This window comes from Magallana gigas, chromosome 2, assembly GCF_963853765.1.
Source record: "Magallana gigas chromosome 2, xbMagGiga1.1, whole genome shotgun sequence".
NCBI classification, from domain to species: domain Eukaryota; kingdom Metazoa; phylum Mollusca; class Bivalvia; order Ostreida; family Ostreidae; genus Magallana; species Magallana gigas.
The window spans coordinates 40,845,170-40,872,563 of NC_088854.1; the positions used below are offsets into that span (position 1 = coordinate 40,845,170).

The following is a 27,394-nucleotide window of genomic DNA, read 5'->3' on the forward strand; positions in this document are numbered from 1 at the left end:
TAATTTATTTGATAATAATTTTACCCAAATGGTCAATATATATTTTTATAGATGTATGGATAAAATGATAAAACCTCACTGAAATTAATCTTAGGTCTGATGACACTTTGCAAGAGTGGGTAGTCGTTCATTTTTAGTGAATATCTACAAATGATAGTTAAAAACATGCACACACAAAAAATCTTGAACTACACCACTAATTTCAAAACAAAACCTATGCTGAATTACACTTTTTCAACTCCATGCGCTTTTTAAATACCAACATACACACATACTCTCTCTCTCTCTCTCTCTCTCTCTCTCTCTCTCTCTCTCTCTCTCTCTCTCTCTCTCTCTCTCTCTCTCTCTCTCTCTGGTACAGTTCATGGTAACCAATACAATCTATTTTCCATACATTTTGATTCCAGGTTATATACAATCCCTACAAAGCTTCGCAGGACCTTGCAACCATAAATTCAGCTTGACATGCTGTCATGACAATAACTGTGTTTTAAATGAGTAGGTTTGAAACGTTATCTTAATCAAAGATTACTTTATCGTACCCTAGAAAATAATTTTAGAATCGAAACTACCTGTCTTTATCTACCCTGAAATACATGATACTTTTTTTCAATACTAAATCAGTTTTCAAATCATGTCCTTGTTTGTATTCAAAATTAATCATATTACTGGCAACGCGTGGAAGATTAAACTTTCCTTGTTCTTTAATTATTTTTGCGATACACTTTTTATTGATACTGTGCTAGAAACGGTGTGAATTTCCGTGGAACAGCTATCCATGGTGTATTGACTTCCAAGTGATCTAAACCTTGAAACAGAAAAAAAACAACAAGATTACATTATTATGAACGAACTAAGCACAGATAAATGATAGCTTTGAAAACAGTTGTTTTGGAAGTTCAAATAATGTGTTCATGTATATTTGCACGCAAACAAATTGAGAGAAATTGGCTAGATGGTGATTTATTTTTTCTGTAGCTTAAACATTACAATCCGCATTCCTATTTAATGGGTAAGAAAATACTCAGTAAATCTAAATGAAGACCTTCAAAGCACATAGAGTTTACTAATGAATAAAATACAAAGATATACATTTGACAATGATCTTGTTTTTCCAACGCTTTGTAATTACGATTTTCTTGTGATTCAAAGTTCTGTAATTTAGAAAAAGGAATAAAAAGTTGATTGTTCAATATCTATTTTGAGTTGTATGCATTTTAATTATATCAAGAAACAGTACTTGTACAAACGTAGAGAAAGCGAGAAAAGTTATCTTTCTTTGGTGTTAAACTGAAGTATTCAAAGTGCAAACCAATACTTCCTTATTGGAAAACGATATTTCTGATAGGTTTAAAGATTCCTTTTCTTTTCTATTTGATTAGAACCTATACAAATGTTGGATGATTTACCCCTTTGTAAATTATTAAATCTTTTTTCAAATTGAATGTACACAAAAACTGTGGACGAATAACATCAAAGTGAAAATCATAATAAGATTCAAAGCAAAGCGTATCACAGATGGTTGAACTATTACGTGTAGTTAACTTGAAATTTTGTTTGCTTATTTGTCTTTCAGCATTGTTTGGTATATAAAGAAAGGAGTTGTAAAATAGACGAGAATTTCAGAACTTTGAACAAAACGCCCATGAGCCACAACATTCGCTCAAGCAACAATGTCCAATTTTGACCAAATTAGTTTAATCCTCTGTCCCAAGACGTTTTACATCACGTTCGATGTTCATTAAACCCCCCCCCCCTCCTCCACCCAGTCACCCTCCCTCGGGAATTAAATAAATTAATTGATACCTTTAAAGATTAACCTTAACATCCCTCTATTTTTGGGGGGAGGGGGGGGGGACACACTGTTAGACAAAAAGAAAAAACAAATCTACTGCGTTTTGCTTAGCAAACAACTTGAGTCTACCCAGGTAGGATGACTAAGTTGTGCTATATGTTATAAAATCTTTCGAATGGGTTAAAGATGACATCAATCTGTCAACCATTGGTTTTCATTCTTTTGAAAGGGGAGATAAAGAAGGCTTAGTGGTCAACAGATAAACCAAAAGATCTTTCTTAATTTTTTAGATATGTTGTCTTTAGCTATTAAGTATAAGTTAATAAAAAAAATCCATATACATGTACGAGGGCGAATCATAATTAATGTACGAAGACATTAACCATATATTTTTACTAAACGTCATATCAACATCAGTTTTGGTAGACATAATTTAGCAACAATTTTAATAAATCTAAGGTCAAAAAATTAGATATGCATGTATTTCTGTATATCTAAGAAAAATTCAAAATCTAAAACTGCAAATGAGATCAGAGCGCACGGCCAAATTTTGACTTAAGTAAACAATAAACCATAAAATGTCGAAAGTAATGTTACTAAAAATTAGGCTTAAAACCAAATAATACTTAAACCTCGTATTGAGTATTGTCCTGATAATCTATGTACCAAATTATGAAGAGATATATTGTTTAGTTAAACATAATTCAGATACTAAAGACAGATTGTCCTCATTTAAATTAACTTAAGGAAGTACAAAACAGATAAGTACATGTATTATTTTCTGAAAATTTGATTGACATAAAGTCTAAAAACTGGCAAAGGTTGAGTCCAAATTTCAGCTCTCTTCTATGAAAGAACCACATGTTACACTTTTTAAATGATAGAAGGCTAAATTGCATAAAAATCAAATGAACACCATTTAAATGCAAGTTTCGAAATTATCAAAATGCCCTCTACCTTAATTTCTTTCTGCCTTGAGTTATTGATGGGTGTTATTCATATTTTATCTTAAGATAGTGGATAGAAATTACTTATACACAATGTTAAGCCATTACTTTGTGTATTTGAGAACAATTTCAAACAAGTTTAGCTTTTTAATAAAACCTTACCGTCTAATCAGAAGTAAGTTAATTATCAAAGAAAATTTAATTCTTTTTTATATAAATGTCGTCTTCCTTTACCTGCAAAGGCCTATGGAACTTTTTTTATACGTGTTTTCAGCGTGTGTACCTAAAATTGAGAAATGCGTACCACGTGCTTGTTACATGTAGTTGATATCGACTATAGTAGGGAAAAGAGATCTTAGGACGGCTGTATTATTTTAGTAAAATCAAAGTTAATACCACAACTTTCCACAACATTCAGCATCGTGTTTTACTGATATTAGTTTTACCGTATCTAATATGCAAATTTGTTTACTGATATTAGACATACAAGCAAAAAAAATCACTAAATATAATATAATATTGCTTTCATCTAATTGAACTGAAAAATTAAAGCTTGAAGATTTGAAATCTACTAAAATTGTTAAGTGCGTAAACAAAGATCATCAGTAAATTATCTCCCTTGCGCCGAACAGTTTTTCAACCAATGATATAAATTTAAATTTTCACATCATGTATTTTCTACCAATCACCAAGGAGAGGAAGTACACAGCCCGGAGACTAAAAATTATTTCAAAGAAGACGGTTACAAGGAAGACGGTAATCACTAATTTCACGACTGATTCGTACTACCATAAAAAGATGAAGTCGCCGGACGTAACATAACAAGGAAAAGTGATAAGAATTTGGATTCCACTCGGTAATGCAAAAAAGCAATCCACTATGACTATGACTATGACGTCAAGTAAAGTTTAAATGTAATACAATTTTTGGATGGGGAAAACTGGATTTTGACACCAAACAACACGAATATTAAATATCGGTAAATATTTTGGTTCAAATAATTAGTAACGTCATCTGGACGTTCAATGTTTTCCCTACAGAGAACGAGGATATATACAATAAAACGTAAAAACATTACAGAGCTAACTGATGATTCTCGAACCATTATGAGCACATAAGATGTATAAAGTGGTATAAGACCCTTTTGAAATGCAGCGTGACAGGCACAAGAGTCTAAGCGCGATAATGTCTATGGAGTATTTTAATAATCTACTAAAATGAATGCTTCATCTTGACTTCTTCTTTTTTATTTTATGTGTTTGACGTTACTGTGCTCCGTGGTGACAAAACATGTTTTAAAAAAAGAAATTTGGTAACAAAATTACCTAGCTTTTAATAAAATGGAATATATCATTGTAATAAATGTAATAGATATTGTTGCATAAATCAATGTTATGAAAAATATATGATACACAGTGACATTGTTGATGTGGTTTTTTTTTAATTGAATCTATTCTTTTTAATATTTTATCTTTGACATTTGAATATTTTGCTTTTATATTTTTAAAGCTTTTTCTAAGGAAATATATATACTGTGTAAAAATTGCAACAACTTTCCGACCCTTTCAAACCAATTAATAAATATTTTATATATGAATACATGTATATAAGATATCAATGCCAGTCATCAAAATACCAATAACCATTTAGTAGAATATATCTTTAACAAATTCACTGCAACGTGCCAGGGCACTGTGCGTGTATCTTGAAATCTATTGTAAAATAAATCCAATTTTTTTTTAAATATTTTTTTTCATATCTAGTGTTTCCTAGCTTTGGAATTTTAATTGAACGATATTTTCCGGGGAAAAAAATCTTTAAAAAAATGTGTATACTCATAATTGTTCTGCATAAATATATCATGAAGATCGGAGAGAAAATTAACAGTGATACGTGTGCTACGTCTGACAAACGAAATTATGTACAGTACATCATACATATATATAAAGGTTTAAATGAAATGTACATAACAGACAGTACCTGGTACTGATTCATGACTTCCTACATTGAATGTACAGAAGTAAATGTCTAAATATTCCTCTACATCAGTAAAGCAGCAGTATAATATTACTTATTGAATATACACAGTACATAAGTATGAAAAATCTAAGTTGCATAATGTTTTAATGAAACTTCTTGTTTAGCTTCTACTTTTAAAGAACCAAGCATGTAATTCGTAGAAAGATGGAACGTTAAAGCGCGATTGTCAGCCTACCTTTGATTGAATATAGTTAAATTGAAGCATAATTGAACATTTCGGTTTTGTATCACATTTAAATAAAAATGATGAACATCTTTGGAACTGGGTTCGAGAATGAATCACATGAACCAAATACAAAACTATTACCTTGGTTTGGTTGCTCTTATGATTTGCTTGAGTTGTCTTCTTATCCGTTTGTCATACACCGTGTAAAAAATATAGCTCACTGCATAATTACTGTACTGTAAAGTGTACACTATACTACCAACCAGTGAAAAGATTGAATTCACAGGCTCTTGTTGTCTATAGATATAAATTGTGAGGATAAACAACACAGACACCGGTAGTGTTGACAACAAGAAATACGAATTGGTAATCAACAACATTTTTGTCAACCTCTTGTCAACCGTTTTCAATTTGTTATACATGTGTGAAGTGGCTATTGAAGTTTTCCGAAACGTACGAGCCTTTTTCAAACTCCTCAGGATCATAACATCTAAGGATGCCATTATGCAAAACGGTATTACACTTAAAATGAAGAAGTCGATTTTTATGTACCATTCATCGAATGTTTCGTATTCTGGCAATACACCGCATACAGTGGTATTGTATTTGGACAAGACAAAACCGTGTGTCCAGAAATAATGCGAGTTTAGGCTTCCTAGTACAACGAATATAACTAGCAGTGACGTCATACATTTCTTAACTGTAACCATTGAAGTATATGTCATATATCTACATTTGATAAAACGTTCGACAGTCACACAGACGAGTATCCATGAAGAAAACTGCATTGAAAAATAAACGAAGAAGTGAAGAAGTTTACACCCAGCATTGGACAGGTCTCTGATGTCGATCTGCCATGTTTCCAGTACCCACAACCTTAGAAGACCAACACACAGGATGACCATATCAGTTATTGCCAGGGTAAACAAAAAGAACAGCAAAGGAGTTGTCTGGAATCTGATCCGAATCAACACAATAGAGATCAGAAGTCCCCCAATTAGTCCAAATGCAAGTAAAACTGGTGATATTATCATCCATATGTAATTGGCAGTTTTACATATATCGTTTTCGCAAGAGGGTGCATCAGGACAGGTTGTTGTATTTTCACTCATTTTCCTCCATTTTCTGATTTTGTTTTACTGACTGTTGTCATACCACTGCCCGTTATCTTTCTGGGTAATGTAAAATTTACCAGCCTTTAAATCAAATAACATAATTCATTCGGTACCCTTTTATCTGTCAAGTTCTGAACCGGAATAAAATATTATATAGGGTTACTAAGATCAAGGGTCTGCATTGGAAATCATTTTTTTTAAACGCTAGCAAACGAGGCACATGTTTGTGTTTAACAAAAGCACTTGTTAAACAGGTCTCTTCAATTGCAACATCAGTCTGATTATTTTGGTGAACTTATGTAAATCTGTCGTAAACGAAATTGCAAAACTGAACAGATGTGTGTATCATTTATTAGTCATAAACTGGTGTTTGAGTGATACTCCGGGATTCACGTGAATTTGACTGTTTCAAACTTCCTTTATCTTAAAAATCAGATGGGGTCTCGCAGTACTGTGTTGTATCGGGCTCTGCCGAGTATGCGATTGAATAAACTTATTCATGCTGTTGCATTATAAGGTAAACCTTCAAAGATTATAAAAATGTTACAGCGTGAGTTTTATAGAGTGTCGAATGAAGAAAATATTTTTAAATTGGTTTGAAAAAAATCCACACATCACTAACCCTCTTTGTGTTGTAATCAATTCTAAAAATAAAACTTAAAGGTATTTGAAAGGGCCTTTTAAAATAATGATTCAAGTGTATAACGCTTACAGCAAGACATATATTGCAAAAAGTTCCTGCAAAAGGTCTTAACTTTGGAAAGTTACTCTTACATCTGCAAAAATCTTGAATATTGTATAGAATGCAATCCTCGTTTGCTGTTTTTCTTTATTTGTGATCATTCAAAGTTGTAAGCCAAGTTTTGTTAGATATGCCTGGGTATCATCGATTGTTGCTGGAACTTTTGAAGGGTTTCACACTCTCACTCCAAATGATATTAAAATTACCCACTGAGCCAATTCTCAGGGGTGTTCTCATCCAGATATTGTCCGTCCGTGATGTCCCAAAGGGAGAGTCTGACCGATGGTTTATATATAAGTTCTCTCAGTCTTTTCAATATAATGGGGTATGACACCTATTCCTCTTAAAGACATCTTCAATACGCTAGGTAATTGGTATGAGACATTGGAATTGTACGTACAAAATCATTCCAATAGAAATTATCCATAAATCTTGGGCCCAGTTGATCTATGAGTATTGTGTTAAATGTTGAAAGGTTAAAGTGAATTAATTACATATATTTCTAAGTTAATTTCAATAAACAGTTATTCATCGTGTATTATAAAGTAATTAGACACCAAATTAACCAGGGTTTTTTTAAATCTTTTTTTTCAATGTCAATAAAACACATTCAACAATACTTTATTGACGGATAAATTTCAAAATATAAACAGGTGTTTTCTAAAGTCTATGTACAACAAATAATTCTAAAAATATATCAAACACAATTAAGAATCAGTAATGTAAGACAATTCAGGGCACAGAGTGAATAAACAGCATTTGTCCATCGTCATAGTTGTTACACACTGAGTTCATGGTTGGAGACCCCGCTACTTGTTGGGGCTTGAAGAAATTCTTATCTTCATAGTGGTGGGTCACTATTTGAATGAGACAAAAAAGACAATGTTTATTTACAGCAATATGAATTGCAATTTTCATTTCGAAATTTTTTAAAAAGGAAATGATATTTTCTGCTAAAATGACAAAAAACATCATGGTTTTTAAATTTCTGTTACCTCTGATTTTGTGGGAAAAGCCACTAAGAAGCCTTAATTGGAGCAAAATTGAATTATTGTCGTCCTGTACAAACATTTATCTGCTATATATTCCTTATAACTGCAATCTTTCTTCTGACAAAAATTCATGATTTTTACAAATCTTATTTATCATAAAAGTATAAGTTACAGGTAGACTTATCATACTGGCAGGTTTTTGCAGCAAAATAAAATTCTAAAAAATACAGCTCATATTGCTTTACAGATTCATGATTTATTTTTTTTTTTCATCAAAATAAATGTAATTCACTGTCAAGGATTACATAAATTTCGTTGTTTAATATGATTATTAGCTATTAATAGATTAATTGTAACATTACTAACTTCTTTCCTATGGAGAATCTTCCATGCATAAATATTACCATTTACTAATATGTCGATGAAAGAGTTTTATATGCGATTTTGCTTGTTTAACTGCATGGGATTGTGATGATGAATTTCTAATTTTCATGATCACCTATAATATGAATTCATTCGTGGAGAGAATGATGTATACAAAGAGGCCTGAACTTTTTGGGTATTTTGAATTAATATTTGCACAGCTTAAAAATTCTCCAGAGAAATAAGAAGATTCTGAATGGAGATCGTTGACAACACGCGATGATGTGATATTTCATTATCACATAGCACAGTCTCTGAGATTGACCTTGAAGTAGCAATGCTTTCTTGGCGTCGAAACAAAATTAATGTGAAATTGCTTACCCAACGTTTTTAACCCAACACGCCAATTCCTTACTCAACGTTTTTGACCCAACACATCTAGCACGATGGGAAGGGAGTGTGAACCGAAAACAATTGGTTTAATTAAAACATAAGAAATCAACTCCCCTAAGCAGCAGTTTGTTTTTGTCTTTTCGGCGCATTCTGTGACATGTGGCATCAATTTGCAAAATGTTTGTCCAAACGAGTCGCAAGGCCCGAATTAAAAAAAGGGACAACAAAGGGAAATAAGTATGCAGATTAAGTTCAAACGGAACACAAAGGCTCTTTTGAATAAGTAACCGAAAAGATGATATAACAATGGTACATAGTCTAAAAATTTCAATTTTCGAGTAAAAAACACTACAACTTTAAGATGCATGCAAGGGAAGTAAAAAATAGTTATGCAAATATTTAGAATTTAATCTATTTTTGCGGTTGATTCATAGATGGGGATTTTTCATCCGACAAAATAAATCTTTAAAAAATCTTCTTTTTTTTTGAAAAACTGCATAAAAATAACATTTTTACTTCATTCATCGTAATAGAAGCATGCGTTTAATGGATTTGAAGCGAGATGAAATCTTAAAAATGAATAAAATGAATATATACGTCTCAATAATTATTAACTAATAAATGTACAAAACTGATATTACTGTGCAGACGGATCATCATAAGAGTGGAGCCCCCATCACTGAACTGTGTGAATAACAGGCATGCCATCCCATTCCCATTTGTAGCCCTAAGATAAATGAACGCAAGATTTAAAAAAAACGAGTACTGGTAGTAATTATCAGTGTCTCTAAATCTTCAAAAGAGAACATTTAAAAGATTTACACATAAAAACAACATTAAATACCATAGAAAATATGTATTTTTTTTAAACATGAAATAAAACCAAAAAAAATTATCTTTTAATATTAAAATCAGTACAATAGGAAATATATAGTTTTTGTTTTATGAAACAATTTATCAAATGTAACTGCTCAAGGTAGCAAAATGTTCGAGTGCCTCACAGCTGCTGTCTGATTTTAATAAAGAGTTTAAACGGCCTATTATTAAAGTTTTTAAAAATTACCCAGGACATGATAGTGTACTTTGCAAAGGTTTCCGTAATTCAGGCCATTACCAGCTGGAAAAACCTGCTACAATTTATCATCAAATCACCCAATTATCACCTAGTTCTCACATTTTACATTTAATGCCACAGTTAGATATGCCTCCGGGTTTAACATCGATAGAAATCTAGAACTCGTTATTCAAATTTAAAAAAAAATCATTGAAACAGAATATGTTTCTACCGGGCATTTTGCAGCCATGAGACCCTATGAATCAGATCAGTTAGTGTTAAAAAGCAAAATTGAAAGTAGAAAACCAAAGACATGAACAACCTCTGGGCTTGAATTAGCTGATTCAGACTGCATTTATCGGGTATCCAAGCCTCATACTAAGTCAAAGACTAATTAATTTCCACACTTCCCGCCTCTCATCGATCGAAACATTTTTCTCTTTTTGTTACTAAACTCACAACGTTTGCTTTTTTTTACACTTATTATCGAACAAGGGAATATAACCAAGTGGTATTTTTCTTCTCACTTTTTTTTTTGGTGTATTTTGAGTTATGGTCAATTCTAACATACATGGTCATAACTTCCACTCTCACGGGATTGGGATATTGTCGAGTTTATGAGACTTTAAGGCAGGCTTAATTTATACGATATCTGAATTGATGTTAAAGTAAATCCACCCTCCTGTGACGTCATACATTTTACATAAACCATGAATTCATTAAAATTCTTGCAAGTAGATTTGTAATTTCTATGTTATCATAGGTGCACATCAAAAACTCAAATCATTGTTTACTTGGAGATATTTATTAAGCGTTTTTCATCCTTATATTCGACATAATCCAATAATGACAAAGGGAAATAACTCTTTATAATCTTTAAGAACGTCCTGGACTCCTTGCCTTTTTAAAATCGTTCTTATTCTGCGAATAACTGAGAGTTAAATTAACTTCGTCTTGACTAGCGAAAATGCACGGTGAAAGCTTTAAAGCAAACGTACCTCAGTAGATACTTTTCCTCACTGTAGTCAAATTGATTACAGGTGTAGTTGTATCGTTGGCCCATAAAATTCACGTCCATTCTTGTGTAGCCAATCGACATGCGCCCAAGTTCCTTTCCATCTTTATCTATTACCCAGTTTCCAGCCAAGTTGCGGGAAAAAGAACAGTTTCCTTCAAAAATAGTCAAAATTATTAATTACAGTGCTCAATTTTCGTGGTATACGTGGGTAGCCCTGTTCCCACGAATTTACATCTTCCATGAAAACTAATTATGAAAATTTTAGTTTTCCTACTGAAACTGAAAACCGAAACATCAACGAAATTATATCCCCACAAAAAAATCAAAAATCCTACAATCCACGAAAATTGGCCCTCCCGAAAGTAAATGATTCCACAGTACTTTTTTGTGCACAACTCCTTTTTTTAACCGGTTGGGTTTTTTTTCACTAAACTTTGCCCAAAAGAAAAAAAATGCTGTGAATAAACATTCATTGACATTTATTTCAAAATACAGAAATAGCATCATTTAGATGAGCATATTGCTTATTAGTTATTGTTCAACAAATCGTTCATTCTGATTTGAAGTTCGCGTCCCCATTAAATCATTTTATTCATTATTATGAGGTAGTGCTGCCTTTCTGAAATGTTTTTTTAGAAACAGTGAAGCATGGACAAGCATTGCACAGGGAAACCCAATTCATGGATGGTCAATAATGAAAACATCAGATCTTCCTTAAAGCTGCTTGGTCCGATTTTTTTGTAATTACAGTATCAAATTTTTTTCCATACAAATCATTTATCTTAGAAAGTTATGGACTTTCTCCTATTTACACCAGCAGAATCAGTCTCCTTTCAAAGTTTGAAATATTCAAAGTAAATAAAATTAATTTTTCTTTGGGCAAACGAAAAAACAAACCAAAATGCATCACGGGAATGTTTAGAAAAGGAAACCGCTTGGTTTCGTCCCCTGAATGATTGGGGTTATTCAACCTGCATGCTATGCATCGATTGTAAAGAAAGCAGACTTTGGAAATATTAACGAACAAGACGTACACATGTTTATTTGTAATTTGTATGATCATTTCGACCTTTATTTAAAGCGATGTCAAAGTCGTAATACAACCATACCCGTCTCGTCGTCAGGGGTGAAATTTAACATGAGGCGAAATAACGCGGTACCTTTTAATGTCGTTTGTTTTGTTAGCAAATTTTGTACGTATTTTTCTTCATTGAAATTTGGCATAATTGACGGGTAAAACTACTGCAATGTCTATTATTATACATATACTAAGCATAGCCATCGTTTAAAAGCATGCATAAAATCTGATATAAAATCGGACCAAGCAGCTTTAAACTTTGAAATGTGATGTTTTTTGTCATGAATTTGATAAAGGTAAAATCCAAATATTTTAGCTTAAAAAAATTAAAAAACATTTTCCTTTATCTTAATATAGAGCTCTTTGTTCAAAGGAGGTAAGTTTAGCCATAAAATGACCACGGCCATCAAGCCCTCTTAAATGCTTGTTACAGTAAACAAAGGTTGCCAACGTAACTTGAACACTTAGCAACCATATCTAGAGCGGCCATTCAGTAGTCGGTATAGTTTCATGTCTTGTTCGTAACGGAGAAGAAGAAAAATCAATTGAACGAATTTGTAGCATACAAGGCATGCATGTGACGCAAGATCGAAATGTGAATTAACAATGATGGATAATGAAAGTTTATAACAAAAACAGTCTGTAAAACGGGGTTTTGAGAGCCTAGAAATAACCATAGTCTTCAGTGTTTATTAAAAATTGCTGTCCTAGCTTAAAATGCTCATGTGAGGACCAATTTGTAGCATATGTCGTTTACAGAATCTTTCATTTTAGGATTTCAGAAACAAACGTGTCTTAATTAACCTTACCTTTCACCAACGAGATAAAGGAAAGAAGAAGAAATGCTCCAACAAATATTCCACCCATCATGTTGCTATATAGTACTGGTGATATACACCACAGCATTGGTCCTGTTAGATTTATATATAGTGAAAACGTCGTGATTATTCGATCAATATTTATCAAATTTAAGCAATACTGTATATATCTATATATCTGATTGCCTGATTATAGCGATCATATGTTCAGTGTATAAATGGATAATTTCGAGGCACCTTGAAAATACCACTAGGGAAAATCGTGTTTATCAAACTCGCGGTCAAACGTCACATTATTTGTTTACTGGCATGACGATGTCTATTTGGTTGCTAAATAGACCAAAATATCGTCAATTATAGAGGAAATATTAGCTCCCTTGCCATATTAAAACAAAGAGAGGACGGTTGTAGAATACGTGGTAAACATGAACCACCATAAACATTGTAATTACCCTGGCAGCTGGATCGACGGGATAATTACATAATACACCGGTAATTGGATGAAGGTCAGGTGCGTGTACTGTATCTTGTGGCGACTTGAGGGCAGAAAACCACAGAATTCGTAAGATAGAAATCATCTGATCCCATTATTTACCTGTGTAGATATCATGGTGTATCATAACAGGTTCAAAACAACAATAAGACAACATTATATAATCAGTTTCCTGTATCGTCAGATCCACAAGATTTTCATGAACTTATTCTTAGATTTATAAATAACTTCAGTATTTTGAAAACTCTATCTGGTTTGCATGAAATCCTTAAATAAATTGTAATTTTTTTGTGGGGGTGGGTGGAGGGAGGGACCCTTTTAAAGAGAATATTTCATGTACGATATTTATATTTCGTATAACTTCAAACGACACATTGCGATCAAACAATTTCACTCGAGTAACTGTTTAGGAGCTTACATTTGAAACGATCAACGTAATCTTCCTGCCCTCCATACGACAAAATGCTTAATTAACGATCAATTAATCAAGAATTAACACTGCAACATGCACGCAAGATTAATCTGATTTTACACTGTGTGGTGATATACTGACAAAACTCGAACAAGTACTCTTTCTTTATAAACCATCTTTGTTTATTGGGTGTCAACAACATAAAAAATTTTTACAATCACAAAATGTAAAACTATGCATTTTTTAAGGCCTTGCGCTTTGAACTGACTCAAATATGCAAAATTGAAACATTTCTTTTATGCGTATTCTGTATATGATATATGTAGCTAAATATTGATTTTTGTATTTTTTTTAAGTGGACTTTCGGGTGATTTTGATTTGACTATAAAGAAATTTTTCAGAGATGGGTTGTGTTGTAATTATAAGAAAATTTTACCCATTTTGGTGCTGGAGCAATTATCTTAATCAAATGTTCGTTACTTTTTATTTAATAAAGGATCATGAAATCTACTATCATATGAAGAAATCTCAAAAACTAAAAAAGTTAAACGTCGTTTTCCAGAAATTTATTTCGCTTAGTATGCATTTGTTTTAATTAACTTGAGCGGCTTTGAACTTTCTGCTACATAATCGACGTGCTAGGTTGCACAGCGTTTAAAATGAGAAGAATGATATGTGGTTACAATAAAGATAACCTGACAGGTGTGACCAGGTAAGGGCATGTGTCGGGTGATGACGTCTAAAGGTGTAATTATAGATTAATTTCAGTTTGTTTATTCTGACCCATATTTTATACAACAGATCATTTCTTTTTTTAAGTTGTTTTCTTGATTAGAGTTAAATTAGTCTCTATAATTAACGTTTATGTATCTAGAGAACTAAATTAAAATGATCAATTTACAAGTGAAATGTAAACAAGGAATCTCAGAGGAGGAAATCTGTTATTGTCTAAAGAGAATCAAACGCAAGGTAAAAAAAAAACCCAACAAGTTTAACATTATAAACTGCATAATATTGAATACTGCCAGTATCGATTTCAAATTTCCTTACATGTACATGTAGTTATGAAAACATTAAGAAATAAATCATCGCCACTGTCGGTTATCGTAAAAAGATAAATTCTGATCTAAAAAAAATAATTTTTATGGATCTCATTAAATGTATATTGTATACGGTATTATGTAGTTCTGGACTTCATACACAGACATTTCATTCCTAAATTGCATTGCATACAGTTCATAATTCGCTCTACAGCTACAATTAATTTTCTTCTTCAAATCTCAACGCATTCATCCATGCATAATTTCATTAATAGTTTCTGTGAATCGATCGAGTCATTTTTGTACTTTTTATCTTAAAAGTTCACGCAACTCTTCAAGTTTGAAAAATAAGTTGTTGTTTTTTCATTTAATACATGTATTGTCCCCCCCCCCTTTACTCTCTTATAATGATTTTCGTGTAGAGATGTTGTAATGGTCAACAAACAAATAAGTATATATTTTAGCAATAAATCAATTGACAGCATAATATCAGGCCAGGAATATTTTACTTTTCAATGAGTGTAGTATTTCACCTCAATCATTTTTTTCTTCTTAATCGACACAACAAAATATAAACAACATTATAACTCCACTCTCCCAGAGTGCATTTCATCCAAATTATAAAACTTTTAACCATGTTAAAAAATTTGATACAATTAAACACATTTTTCCCTGAAATGGATTATATCATTTTTACCATATGACTGATTTATTTATCATCTAAGGGAAAATTTAAAGAAATCTTTTGTGTGCGTTTTTTAAGAGTTGGGGGGGGGGGGGGGGGTAGGGGATAGACATGTTCAAAAACTTTTGGATGCAAATCTATAATTAACACTTTGATAAACATTTGGGATTCTGTATATTTGTAAATGTATATGTACTGCAGGTGAACTAAGGAAAAAATATCATGCCAGGATAAATGGATAAGTAGACTTGATGCATGTCTCTCGTATATGAAATGTTGTTGCTCATTAAGAAAGTGGGCGAACGCCGAGAATAAGCCCTCAGCATAGGAAAATTATTGAAACAAACATTACGAAAGAGTTAAAAAAAACCGAACATGCAATAAGCTACAGAATGCTGTCTTAAAGCCTGCTAAATACAAGATTTTTTTAAAATCCTAAATTCTGGAAAAGGTCATTTTAGCAGGATGAAAACGTGCACGTTGCGTTTGCTAGTTCATTGCATAATATCTTTCCCTTTTTCGGTAAAACAAAACATAATGCGACTTCTTTCTAGAATTTCTTTAAATGTCAACTTAAAACATTTAAATAATATCCAAGAGATACGGAGGTCGTCCATTTAGACTTGTTAATTCAGATTCCACGACAACCGTCCAAACAGTCCTTGTAATATGCATACGCAGTCTCAGAATTTTCTCGTTTTTATCCAACAAGTCAAAAACTAAATGAAAGCTTGGTAAATTAAGAAGACCTCGTTTTTTTCACTATTTCTAGACAAATGACAACAAGCAGACGTTAAAGAATGCATGTTTCATCTGCTGTTAATTATCTTTTTTTCTCTTGATGACGGGGGACCGACGTCACCAGAGCCCGGCCGGATACATGGAGGTCGCACCCCCGGGCCTGCCTCACTTCTGTCCAAGACGTGGGAAGGCGCACGGTGAGTGTGTAGATTATAAGACATAGTATCCTGTTAAATTCACACGTTCACTTTTATTTTTCTTCATTCATTTATTAACTTTAGCTTCGTTGCTTCCCAATTTATTTTTGAATTATCGTTCGTTTTATTTCCATAGTAAATAATATGATGATTAGAAATTAACAGATATAGTTTTTAAAGTGTTTTTTTTTCCATTTATTTATTTTGCCTCTTTTTCTTTTATTCATATAAATTCATTTTTGCTGAGAATTTTAATTCATATTTTTTTTTAAATATTAGTATAAAATATTCAATCGATGATAAAATAGAATGCGTTTCATCATTTTTTTTATTGTTTTTTTTTTTTTAAATAACGACATACGTATATGATCGTAAGAAAATTAGCACATTTTTTCTGAATAGACCATTTGTCTATATGTAGTTAAATTATTCCGATAAACTTGACCGAGTTTACCTAAAAAAAATGCAAGCAAGTTCCTCCGCACTATAAACGAATTTAGATTTAAATTCTGCGGAGATTACCTTTATAAATTACAGAATGCGAACAGATTTGTCTGTGTTCTTGTCCATACACTGTTGCCGTCTTTAAATCAATATCGGTAGTTGCACTTCCGCTTACGCGTAGAAAAGATGTATCAAAAGCAATAATTAGACAAGTTAAAATGTTAAAGAAGGGGGAAAAAAATCCTCATAACCTTACGCAATCCTTCCATTGCATTTGAAATTCGTTTAACTTTTAACGGAGGAGAGTAAACCCTTAAGAGGAAAATTCTAAATAAAAAAATGTTTAAGTAGATTTTGCAAAAAATCTGGTATTATCTATATCAATATTCAAAACACGCATCTAGATAAAATTTTCGATGCCGCACTAGTATTCTGAGAAAAGGGTGCTATCTAGAAATTGGTGTCAGTGGCTTTGAATATTTAAATAAAATAAACTTTGAAAAAAAAACTCCCCATTGAAATGAGATGCATTTATGTGTTTTTGCTAATTGTTTTAAATAACAAATAGAGAATATGGAAATAAGCAAATGACGAATATTATAAGAATTTTTTTTTCTTCAGGTCACAGTTATACTCGATGCAGTATTATAGACAAATACTTATGCATTAATTTTTGCACAATAAGAGTTTTAATAAGCATAGTATAACATTCTCTTGTCTGTCTTGTAAGTGCTTTTTAATTCTTTAAAAAACTGCAGAAATCGTACATCTCAAGGAGCAAAAAATGAAGAAATTAAGATCTAAGACTATGCATCGAAAGGATTGACTTGAAAATGCTCCTGCAGGAGAGAGAGAGAGAGAGAGAGAGAGAGAGAGAGAGAGAGAGAGAGAGAGAGAGAGAGAGAGAGAGAGAGAGAGAGAGAGATTAGTTCAACATTAGCTAGGGTCGAAAAGTTCGCAACATTCAGCATCTGATTAATTCAGAAGGGGGTAATATATGTGTTAGGTTTAATTTATTCCGTTTTTAACGCTGGGACGTTATACCTGGCGAAAGCAGGTCGACAGATTCCATCCATTCCGTGTTCAGCTTCCTTGACCATCCGCTGCTGCGCGGGCAATTATGTCTTAGTGTGCTTAACAAATTACTTGACTACTTAAACGTTAACATAAATTACTGTTACAGGGCTCGTTGAGTAGCTTCCACCACTACACCTGTGAAAACGAATATTATCCTAATATTGTTGTCGGCATAGTAATCCATATGCTTTAAAAGGGGGAGAAAGGACAAGGGATAAATGTCCAAAGTTTTCCACATTTGGTCACACCATTAATCTTTTCTTCATTGACATTGTGGACCCTGTCTCTAGGACAATTAATTAGTTACAAATTGTGCATGTAATAAATATATCTTTTAGCGCGCGTTATCTGAATATCATCACTTTAACACGGTACCTTGGGGCATTCACACGCTAGTTGCATTAAGCATTATTGATTGTGGACCTGTATTCTCATCTATAGAAACATTTATCATATTTTTTATTGGAGAAGAAAACGTTTTCAGTTTCTTTTTTGACTGTGTAATTGACAAAATAATTTGTATCCACATTTTTCTGCTAATCGTCTAATGAGCCGATTGCATATAGGTGAGAAGATATGCATTCAAGAATCAGTTTTCATTTTTGGTCTGACTAATTGGGACATCTGCTTAAGGTACAGATTTTCTTCGAATAGGTATTTAGATGACTTTATCAGATATCTGTTGTGTGTTTCGTTTTGGCGATTAATCAATTTTCTTTAGGGAGTGGTGTGATTTTTTTTTATTTTCAAAGGGGAGGGGGTATTTAGTTATATTATGGCAATATGCATACACAAGCAATTTTTTCTTCGAAGATTCTGAACAAAGCTCAAAATATTGACTACATTTAACAATGATTATTGTAATCAAATTGTCATTTGAATTAATTTTGATCGATAAAATAAATTTGTATTTAATGAACACTTTCTGAAACGGATGAAGAATATGCAACGTTTTGACTTTTCTTTTGTTTTGTTCGAAAATGTCAAATGATACAGGGTTAAGGTCGTCTTTGAGACAGTTGCGATATACTTTTTGTGACTTATCTATGTCTGTAAATCTTGTACCAGGTAATAAGATACATTCAAAATCAAGTTAGGTTTTCTAGATCTTTTTCGGTTTTTGATTGTGGTTTTTTTTTTCGGGGGGGGGGGGGGTGTTGTGTTGTTGTTTTGTTTTTTGTTTTTTGTTTGGTTTGTTTGTTTTTTTTTGGGGGGGGTGCATTATTTAGTTGCATTAATAATACAGACTGTCACTTGATACAAGTATAAAATTGCTCCATATGCTGCATACATTGATTTCTAATATATCTACTTTACATACAATGTATAACAAATGATACGGTTTATACTGTTAAACACTTCCGGTGAAGTTTTTTTCTCTCTCTTACATTATCGTATAATTAGGTTGTACTTATGTGATGAATTACTAAACGTGTTGCAACCTTTTTTTTTTCAAATGCAATAACATTAACAGCCTATCAGTTTGTACCACCTAATACTGTCTCCATTGTCACGTTTGAACAGTGAATGAAATCATCGATCGATCGGCTGATAGATAAACCTCTTTCGAACAAAAAAATTTTCTCAATTTTCATCGAAAGTTTTATTTATGTACGCCTTTATCACAAATAAAATATGTGCCGGTGTTGAAATGTACGCGAGTGATTATAGGAACCTAATCGGAGAATGTTCTAATCGCGTTGAATATACATACCAGAACGTTCAAGTTCCGGTTTGAACAGGCTAGCTGCGTCAGCAGCAAAATGCTCAAGGTTCAACAGCTTGTCAAAGTATGGATTTTTCTTCACATTAAACCGTAAACTTTATTTTGTGCTTATATCAAATTTCGTGTTGTTCGTGTGAGTAGCATATAGGGCTTCCACGTGTTATCTATAGCCCACTGTTACATTTGCCACAAAGTGGGAAACATGAGGTGAATATACTCTCTTGAGCATGGAGACAAGTGTCCTAAGATTTCTCTTCCGAAAGCACAAACGTAAAAAAGTAAGTCAAATGTATACTGTATGTCAACATCACCTGCTACATTGTATCATTGCTGTGTTCACGTTAAGGGGGATAAATGGTCATAACCGTTTTTTGGACTATATTTATCTTATTGTGAAGAAGAGCTCTGTATCAAGACAAAGACATTTTTTAAATTTTGGAACTGAATTACTTTGTTGTTTTATCTGATGGGTAATTTGTTGGCCAATTTGCTCTCCAAGCGAGTTATCAGCGCCAAGGATGACATGTTTTTTTTCGGGGAGATTGGTAATGCATGCATACATGTATGTTGGTTTTCTTTCATTGATCGATTTGATGCGGTATAAAGCCATCATACAAGAGTTAGATACGCTGCAGGATTCCATGTACACAAGATGTAATTATCCATTCCTGCCGTGCACACGCTATATATATTATTTTGATTGACGAGACTTATGTGAGAAAGGACATCCTTAGTAGATTCAAAGGTAAAAAGAGAAGATCTACAAATTGAATATTAGACAGTTGTAATGGTAATTTGTATACAACCTATCGCAAAGGTGCATCAACAAAAAAAATAATTTTCAAAGACGGCCGTCGCGGTTTATCCACTTATCAATCATGTCTGTGCTCATATAATTATTTGCGCCGGAAATTTATATTTCAAAAAAAAAGTGACATTGGGAAACTAATTAATATTCTGTCTCGTTTGGTCATATTTAAGCTGCAAGATGCAGACGTCATGTCATGTCTTAACTATTAAAGACGCTAGCTGATGAAAGATCAGCATAATTCTTTGTTACAATTTGGCTACTTCGATCACTCTTCTTACTAAAGGTAATTTCTAAAACATGTTACATAGATTTATGTATATATACGATTTTTTTTCATTGCTTTTTTCTCAATTGATTGGTTGAGCAATAAACATTCGCACGATAAAAGCACAGTTTGCTAAATAGTTTTGTTAAATAAGAAAAATGCATCCTTACATCAGAGACATGTATATGGATTGCCACGCGCGTGTGCACGTGCACATCAGTTAGACCTACAAAGACGCAAATTGCCGACAACTGTAAAGTAGTGTTTTAACCCCGCATGTATGATTATTTTTAAAAAGTGCTTGACAAAAAAAAATGTTTTTCTTTAAATTTTGACCTAATTTCAACTTGTTTACGTCATAATCCACTAAAATTCAATTGAAATAAATAACCAAATATGTTTTGATTTTTCTTTAAAAAAAAAAGAAATGAATACAAACAAACAAACAAATATTTTGATATCATATTTCAGACTTGCATAGGTTTTAGAAGCCTTTTGAGCGTTGACAGATCAACACTTTGGCTTTTGTTTTTATTGAACAATTCTTCCAATTTTTCGCAATTTCTTAAATCAATATTTTATGTAACTAAACCAAAAATCAAGATCAATTTGACATTTTCTGCACGATGAATGTTTACCTTTTTAAAGAGCTACACAGTGTTCAAGAATAGAATTTCAAAGTTTACGTAATGTCAGTGACAAATAAAGATATCAAATTACCAGTCGTTCATTTTAAAACTAGAATACAATATGTTTTTCATTTTTTTTCAACGACAAGACTCGTGAAAGTTTGGCTTTGAGTTGAAAGATCAAACTTAAAGTAATATTAAACCGTGTTGTTTATGAAACTGATCTACTGTTAAGTCGTCACGTCCACTCCTTCTGTTATTAACACAAAATACTATAAAAGGAAAAATGTAATTCATTAATGTTCACAACACAAACCTTATAAGTTTGTTGACATACAACAGTCTGCAAACTAAATCTAAATCCATCAGATCGATTTACCTGAGCAGGTGAGTGCCTTGATTAAGGATAATCATGCGTAGCAAGTAAGAACACAAATATGTTGTCCCTGCAGAATATATATATTTTTTGTCCTTTTCTTCCAGATCGACCACTTTGTACCGACTGCCCATTTGTAAACAAACGCTCAAATGAGCACCTTTAAAATGAATCTAGGGGACATTCCCCCCGATCAGTTATCCAACACTGAAAAGAAATACTCCGGTAACGACGAAGTCAAGCCGTACCATACCTCAGCATTCCGGAAGGAGTACCGAAAAGAGGAACCGGTTCTCACGTTTCCGGAAAAGTGCAAGAAGACCGCCGGAAATCTAGTGAATTGTTCTAATAAGAGAAAATGTCTAGAGAAAGTCCTGCCTTTCTTGAGAATTTACAGAAAATACAAAATAAGGACGGATCTGCCTAATGACGTCATTGCTGGATTCACGGTGGGGATCATGCAGCTTCCTCAAGGTAAGATTTTGTTTAATAAATTTTAGATGGCTGCAGCTAGTCAATATTATAATCAATATGATTTTTTATCTGAATGCACAATAGTGCCAAAATTTATCAAGACCATGTTTTTATGGCAACTATTTCAAAATATCATGACTTTGTTAAGAGATTGTAGCGCAATCTTTTGTTTGTAGGCATGGCTTATGCCATGTTGGCAGATATGCCGCCTGTTGTCGGACTCTATATGGCGTTCTTCCCCGTTCTTATTTACTTCTTCTTCGGAACATCTCGACATATATCCATGGGTAGGTATTTAAAATTGAAATTCTGAATAGAATTCAAATGATATATTTCCAATGGGATTTAGGACTGCCACAATAATTGTCTTCTCCTTTAGGTACTGTTGCTGTAGTCAGTTTGATGACAGGATCTGTCGTATCCAATATTGTATTGCCAAAGTCCAACTCCCTCTCTCCGACTAGTCTTCCCACCAATAACACCTACCTTGGCGACCTCAACGACACAGCAAGCCTGAACGACACTATATTTTCGACAACATTCGTTCCGACAATCGAGTCGACCGTCGACAATCTGACCATGCAGAAACTAGCACTAGCTTCTTCGATGTGTTTTCTTGTGGGAGTAGTCCAGGTATTTTAAATGCATATATGTAATTATATTAGCTATAAGAAGCATCATATATTCATGAAACATTCTATGCTGTAAAACATTTGGATAAAAAAGAATGATTATTTAATTGACAATCTGTATCCTTTGTAGGTGTTGTTCGGGGTCTGTAGACTAGGACTAGTGACTACCTACATGTCAGATCCTTTAGTCAGCGGATTCACCACCGGAGCTGCTGTTCATGTCTTTACTAGTCAAGTCAAATACGTTTTCGGATTGAAAATCCCCCGATTTCCAAACCTCTTCCAAATCATTTACGTAAGTTGACTAAATTGTCCATTTTTTAATCAAATGTTTGATTGCGTATTATACTGCAGTTTTATCAAGATAACTCATTTGCATAATTATATTTTCGTTTCACCAGACTTACAAGGCCATTTTTGAAAACCTTGCCAAAACAAATTACGTCACCGTCATCATCTCTGCTATTTGCATGGTGATTCTGTACATAGTCAAAGTTCACATCAATCAACGATTCAAGCACAAACTCAAGATACCAGTTCCCATTGAGCTCTTAGTAGTGAGTAATTGCCTCGCTTATTCTTTATTGCTGTATTTGCTTGGACTAAATTATTATTAAGCTTGTCTTTCACTTTGGAAAATTGGTTTCTTCTAGGTTGTAGCGGGTACACTGTTGTCGTATTTTTTCAACTTCAAAACAGAGTATGACGTCAAAATTGTTGGAAAGATTCCAGCAGGGTAAGAAATCAATTTAGATGCACCCTGATGAGTTTTATTTTCTTTATGTTTTTGAACCAACTTATGCACACACAAAATGATCTCAATAGATTGCCAGAACCGCAAATTCCAAATCTGAAGAGTGCTTTTGAGAACATCAGCGATGCCATCATCATCGCTGTTGTTGCGTTTGCTCAATCGGTGTCACTTGCAGCCCTGATGGCCAAGAAACACAACTACACTATGGATTCGAACCAAGAACTCATTGCATATGGTGCTGGTAACATTTTCGGATCTTTTTTCTCCTGCTATCCATTTGCTGCATCGGTTTCTAGGTCATCTGTGCAAGATTCTGCCGGGGGAAGGACGCAGGTATAGAAATAAAGAAAAGTTTATCTTTAAAAAGCCTACATCTTTTCGACAGCTGTGGTATAAATTTGACCCGTTTTTTTTATTCTCGCAGGTCACGAGCCTTTTCTCTGCATCACTTGTGTTGGTTGTTATCATTCTGATAGGGCCATTGTTTGAATCTCTACCTAACGTAAGTAGACCTGGTGTTGCATGCTTTACCATTATTAACATCTTAATTCACATTAATTTTGCTGCAAGTATGAATCATATTATCCTTATTTTCCCAGTGTGTTTTGTCCTCCATTATCATGGTTGCATTAAGAAGCATGTTTTTGCAAGTCCTTGAGTTGAAGAACCTGTGGAAAATCTCCAAATATGACTGTGTAAGTAAATAAGTAAATAGAAAAAAAATGCTATCTAGTAACTTTGTCGCTTTTTATAAAACGCCCGTTGTGCAGTGTGTTTCTAGTGAGATGTAAAGCACCAAGTCACGTGATGGATTAGAGTTCCAGAATCGATTTATGACAATGTATCGCACACACCTGTTTCTAGTATTAGATATCAAATAGCTGCTGGTCCAAGTACAATTATTTATAATAAAGCCTCTCCATACAAACTTTTCAAATAAAATCGAGCTATTCAGAAAAAAATGCTAACGCCATTCAAAGATAAAATAACTCATAAATTGATTAACTTAATATTCTGTTCGGACTTCTTCGTGTAAAAGTATAGTGGAAATCGTGCTATTATATTGAGTGATGAAGCACATTTAAGGTGTACAGTAATTAGGTAAACTTAAGAAAGGTTATAATATCACTTTAAAAGAAATGAATATTATACGAACACCATTCTTTTGAAGCAAATGAAATAGTTACTAAATAAAATTGATTGTCTTCAGGCGAAATTTGTGTAATACAACTACTATCCAAACTCAATAAATGAAATAATCATGTATGTAGTGTATGAATTTTGTGACTTCCAAAGATTTGAACTTTGAATTTACAATGTCAATTTAATGAATCCAGATCATCTGGGTGGTGACTTTCCTGGCGGTGGTCATTCTGTACGTGGACCTCGGACTGTGGGTCGGGCTCATATTCTCCTTCCTCACTGTAGTCGTCAGAACTCAATGGTAAAACGATCGTCAGAAATGCTTGATTGGATTACTGACATATATTAAATATAAAGAGCTTTTTGAAAAAATAAATAAACATTCAATTTTCCTTTTCTTTTTCATTTTTAGTGCCAAGGCTGTTTCTTTGCAAAAGATTCCTGATATGGAAATGTTTGCAGACGACAAGAAATATCTAAAGGTAAACGAGAGGAAATTTATGAGAAAAAAAATCGATAGCAGTAGCATTCATCTAGAAGACAACTGTATTTATCATTTTTATTGTCATCTTTTGTAGACTCAATCACAACTTGGCATAAGGGTGATTGGTTTCAACTCCCCTCTTTACTATGCAAACGGGGACATGTTTGTGAAACAAGTTTTCCAGATTGTAGGCCTGAAACCAGAAAGAGCAAGAAAACAAATCAAACGCCTTGGATCCATTCTGGAATTTCGAAGAGTGGTAAGTTCATTATTTGATATAAGCGTTCATGTTGTGTTGTCACTTATGATTCTTTTTTCCACTGTGTCCTAATAAATTTGAATTATAAAAGTAGCGGTCAAATTATTGACTATTTCAGAGCCAGAGTTCTCTGTTCCTTGGGTCTTACAGCCATGTCGATCCCCAACCGCCTATGACTTCCTCCGGAAGCGGAAGTGAACACATAAGCGTATCAATGACCATTAGCAACGGTTCTTCTGGAGACATGAGTCAAAGAAGTAGTACAACGGATCTCCAGAGCAACGGGGGTAGTATAAGGTCACGGAATGGAAGTGTAAAACCCGGCAATAAAGACTTCGGATATATACATCACGTGATCATTGACTGTTCTAGCATGTGTTTTATTGACTCTGTCGGAAGCAAGGTTCTTAAACAGGTATGTTGACCTTTAAGATATAGAACTAGATTTGATTTTAATTGACTCAATTTGGCAACAGAACTTTTGATGGTTCAAATTTTCTCGTAGGTTATTGAAGAATACAAGTCGGTAGGAACAATAGTGTTTCTGGCAGCAGTAAGAGGTAAGAACAACGATGACCACCATTATACCATTTCTTACATTTCAAGCCTAGATTTTCATAATTTTAACAATAATATTACACTTTGCTTTTAGATGAAGTTTGGCAGGTTCTTGAAGCCACAGGATTCACGGACAAATACGATTCCCAAATCTACCTCTCTGTGCACGATGCTGTTTTCGCCGCAACTGTAGAAGGCGAGGGGGAGTACGGCAATGAGGCAAGTATTCTTGTATGATAAGGACAACGACCATAGATAATTTAAGACTGTTACACAATGAACAAAACCATGTTTAACATTGACCGCTTTTGACTTAGTCACCCAAAGCTAGGATGTGTACTATCCTAGAGGATTTTGAGCCACACGCTGAAGATTCGTTAATGGCGGAGTATAAAACAGTATAGGTATAACGTACAACACACTGTTGTGGTACCATTTTCTCGAAACTTCGAGCTGCATGATACTTATTTGGTTTAACTTCAATTCATGGACTTTTTCTTTCCAATTTCTAGACATCTCTGCTTCAATTTTCTTTATTTTGTCCTTCCTTTTTTGTTTGAAGCACTCTTTATGATTCGTTTTAGTTTCGTACTGCATTTTGTTAACTACCGACACCATATCTGCTTTATGTGTTCTTTATTTGTTCGTTGTATTGAAAGTATTTTTTTTTTTCATTTTGTCTTATTATCAAGGTGATGAGGGTAAAATAAGATTTAACTAAACGCATGAACATTTAATGATTTTAAAAAACACGCAAAATTGTGCAATACTAGTAGTGGTTTCTACTTGAACACTTTTACGTTTCAAAATCGAAGATTAATGACATATTGCAAACCACACATTTCTTCGAAAATGAAACAACGGAGAACGGTGTTTATTTATAAATGTTTTATGCTGCAAAACATTATCAATAACGCGAGATTTTGACATGCTGACAAACAATTTCGAAAATCCATAATTTTGTTGTCGAAAGCAAACGTCAGAAGGCTAAATATTGACGTAAGCAGTCAGGTGCCGTAACACCGACTGTAGTGAAGTGTCTTCGTTTTTCTTTAATAATTTTTGTCTCTATTTTGCCACAGGGTTCAGCGCACATTTAAGCCAAAGACACAAACACTAGCCGGAATTGCAGGAATCTGGAGTCGTCTGTACCAACCAAGTACAAATGAGCGGACAGGTCGTTTGTTTTTCAGTTGTTGCATTAACCTCATAATTATTTGACATCTTCTGTGGTTTTACGTCATTTCAACTGAATATTTACATCTTCAGAAACAATTTTTATGTGATTTACTTGACCCCATTCATATTTCATAATTCATGTGTGTCAAAAAATAACTCAACGGTTATCAAGGAACGGATGTTTAAATATGTGATATTTAAGACCAAATTATTTACACTCTGGTATATTTGTTCCTGAAAATATAATATTTATTGTGTATTAATTTCTTTTTTTGATTATTTGTTTATGTTGTACTTGATTTTAAAGTACAAAGTTGTTATATCACTGTTACATTTATAAAAGTACATATCATTGACTTGTACATTTATTTGTGTGTTTGAACGTATGAATTGTTTGACAAAATATATTCATTAGTATCTATGATATTATTCGTTAACAAATATATTACTCAAATAAAACAATTATATATTTTTGATGGTACACGTTCTTTTTT

The 27,394-nt window shown here is 33.2% G+C and overlaps 3 protein-coding genes and 1 long non-coding RNA gene across 7 annotated transcripts; 1 reads left to right on the forward strand and 3 right to left on the reverse strand.

The window, feature by feature from the left end:
• LOC105336252 (galanin receptor 2b) lies at nucleotides 1-6,309 on the reverse strand. The gene is made up of 2 exons (XM_011440492.4): nucleotides 5,090-6,309; nucleotides 1-808 (listed from the first exon to the last, which is right to left on the reverse strand). The coding sequence occupies exons 1-2, from the start codon at nucleotides 6,058-6,060 to the stop codon at nucleotides 709-711; spliced, it is 1,071 nt and encodes a 356-aa protein (XP_011438794.3). The 5' UTR covers nucleotides 6,061-6,309; the 3' UTR covers nucleotides 1-708.
• A 1,186-nt stretch (nucleotides 6,310-7,495) lies between these two features.
• LOC105336254 (uncharacterized) lies at nucleotides 7,496-17,620 on the reverse strand. Its single transcript, XM_066076622.1, has 5 exons — nucleotides 17,578-17,620; nucleotides 12,513-12,614; nucleotides 10,606-10,777; nucleotides 9,195-9,280; nucleotides 7,496-7,662 (listed from the first exon to the last, which is right to left on the reverse strand). The coding sequence occupies exons 1-5, from the start codon at nucleotides 17,603-17,605 to the stop codon at nucleotides 7,538-7,540; spliced, it is 513 nt and encodes a 170-aa protein (XP_065932694.1). The 5' UTR covers nucleotides 17,606-17,620; the 3' UTR covers nucleotides 7,496-7,537.
• On the forward strand, nucleotides 15,947-27,374 carry LOC105336253 (prestin). Of its 4 annotated transcripts, none has more exons than XM_020070611.3 (18): nucleotides 15,947-16,089; nucleotides 21,525-21,891; nucleotides 22,068-22,178; nucleotides 22,271-22,524; nucleotides 22,654-22,818; nucleotides 22,925-23,080; nucleotides 23,177-23,259; nucleotides 23,349-23,610; nucleotides 23,702-23,779; nucleotides 23,877-23,972; nucleotides 24,615-24,721; nucleotides 24,833-24,902; nucleotides 24,999-25,163; nucleotides 25,282-25,578; nucleotides 25,669-25,723; nucleotides 25,816-25,940; nucleotides 26,039-26,125; nucleotides 26,804-27,374. In XM_020070611.3, exons 2-17 carry the CDS (start codon nucleotides 21,570-21,572, stop codon nucleotides 26,123-26,125), a joined length of 2,433 nt encoding a protein of 810 aa, XP_019926170.3. In that variant the 5' UTR covers nucleotides 15,947-16,089; nucleotides 21,525-21,569; the 3' UTR covers nucleotides 26,804-27,374. The 4 variants fall into 4 exon arrangements, with proteins under 4 accessions (XP_019926170.3, XP_065932693.1, XP_011438795.3 ...); XM_066076621.1 differs by lacking the exon at nucleotides 15,947-16,089 and adding an exon at nucleotides 19,464-19,614; XM_011440493.4 differs by lacking the exon at nucleotides 15,947-16,089 and adding an exon at nucleotides 21,280-21,428.
• On the reverse strand, nucleotides 20,261-21,557 carry LOC136273014 (uncharacterized). Its single transcript, XR_010711139.1, has 2 exons — nucleotides 21,421-21,557; nucleotides 20,261-21,313 (listed from the first exon to the last, which is right to left on the reverse strand). It is a non-coding gene; the product is annotated as an uncharacterized lncRNA (long non-coding RNA).
• Nucleotides 27,375-27,394: the final 20 nt, after the last annotated feature.

Bases quoted from the DNA above. Each gene is read 5' to 3' on its own strand.
- LOC105336252 (XM_011440492.4), bottom strand. From the start codon at position 6,060: ATGAGTGAAAATACAACAACCTGTCCTGATGCACCCTCTTGCGAAAAC. The intron at 809-5,089 runs GTAATAGTTTTG...TTCTGTTTCAAG, and splicing joins ATAAGAGCAACCAAACCAAG to GTTTAGATCACTTGGAAGTC.
- LOC105336254 (XM_066076622.1), bottom strand. From the start codon at position 17,605: ATGGAATCTGTCGACCTGCTTTCGCCAG. The intron at 10,778-12,512 runs GTAAGGTTAATT...CTATTTTTGAAG, and splicing joins CTTTATCTCGTTGGTGAAAG to GAAACTGTTCTTTTTCCCGC. The intron at 9,281-10,605 runs GTACGTTTGCTT...CATTTATCTTAG, and splicing joins GAGGAAAAGTATCTACTGAG to GGCTACAAATGGGAATGGGA.
- LOC105336253 (XM_020070611.3), top strand. From the start codon at position 21,570: ATGAGCACCTTTAAAATGAATCTAGGGGACATTCCCCCCGATCAGTTA. The intron at 23,611-23,701 runs GTATAGAAATAA...TTATTCTCGCAG, and splicing joins CTGCCGGGGGAAGGACGCAG to GTCACGAGCCTTTTCTCTGC. The intron at 25,724-25,815 runs GTAAGAACAACG...CTTTGCTTTTAG, and splicing joins GTTTCTGGCAGCAGTAAGAG to ATGAAGTTTGGCAGGTTCTT.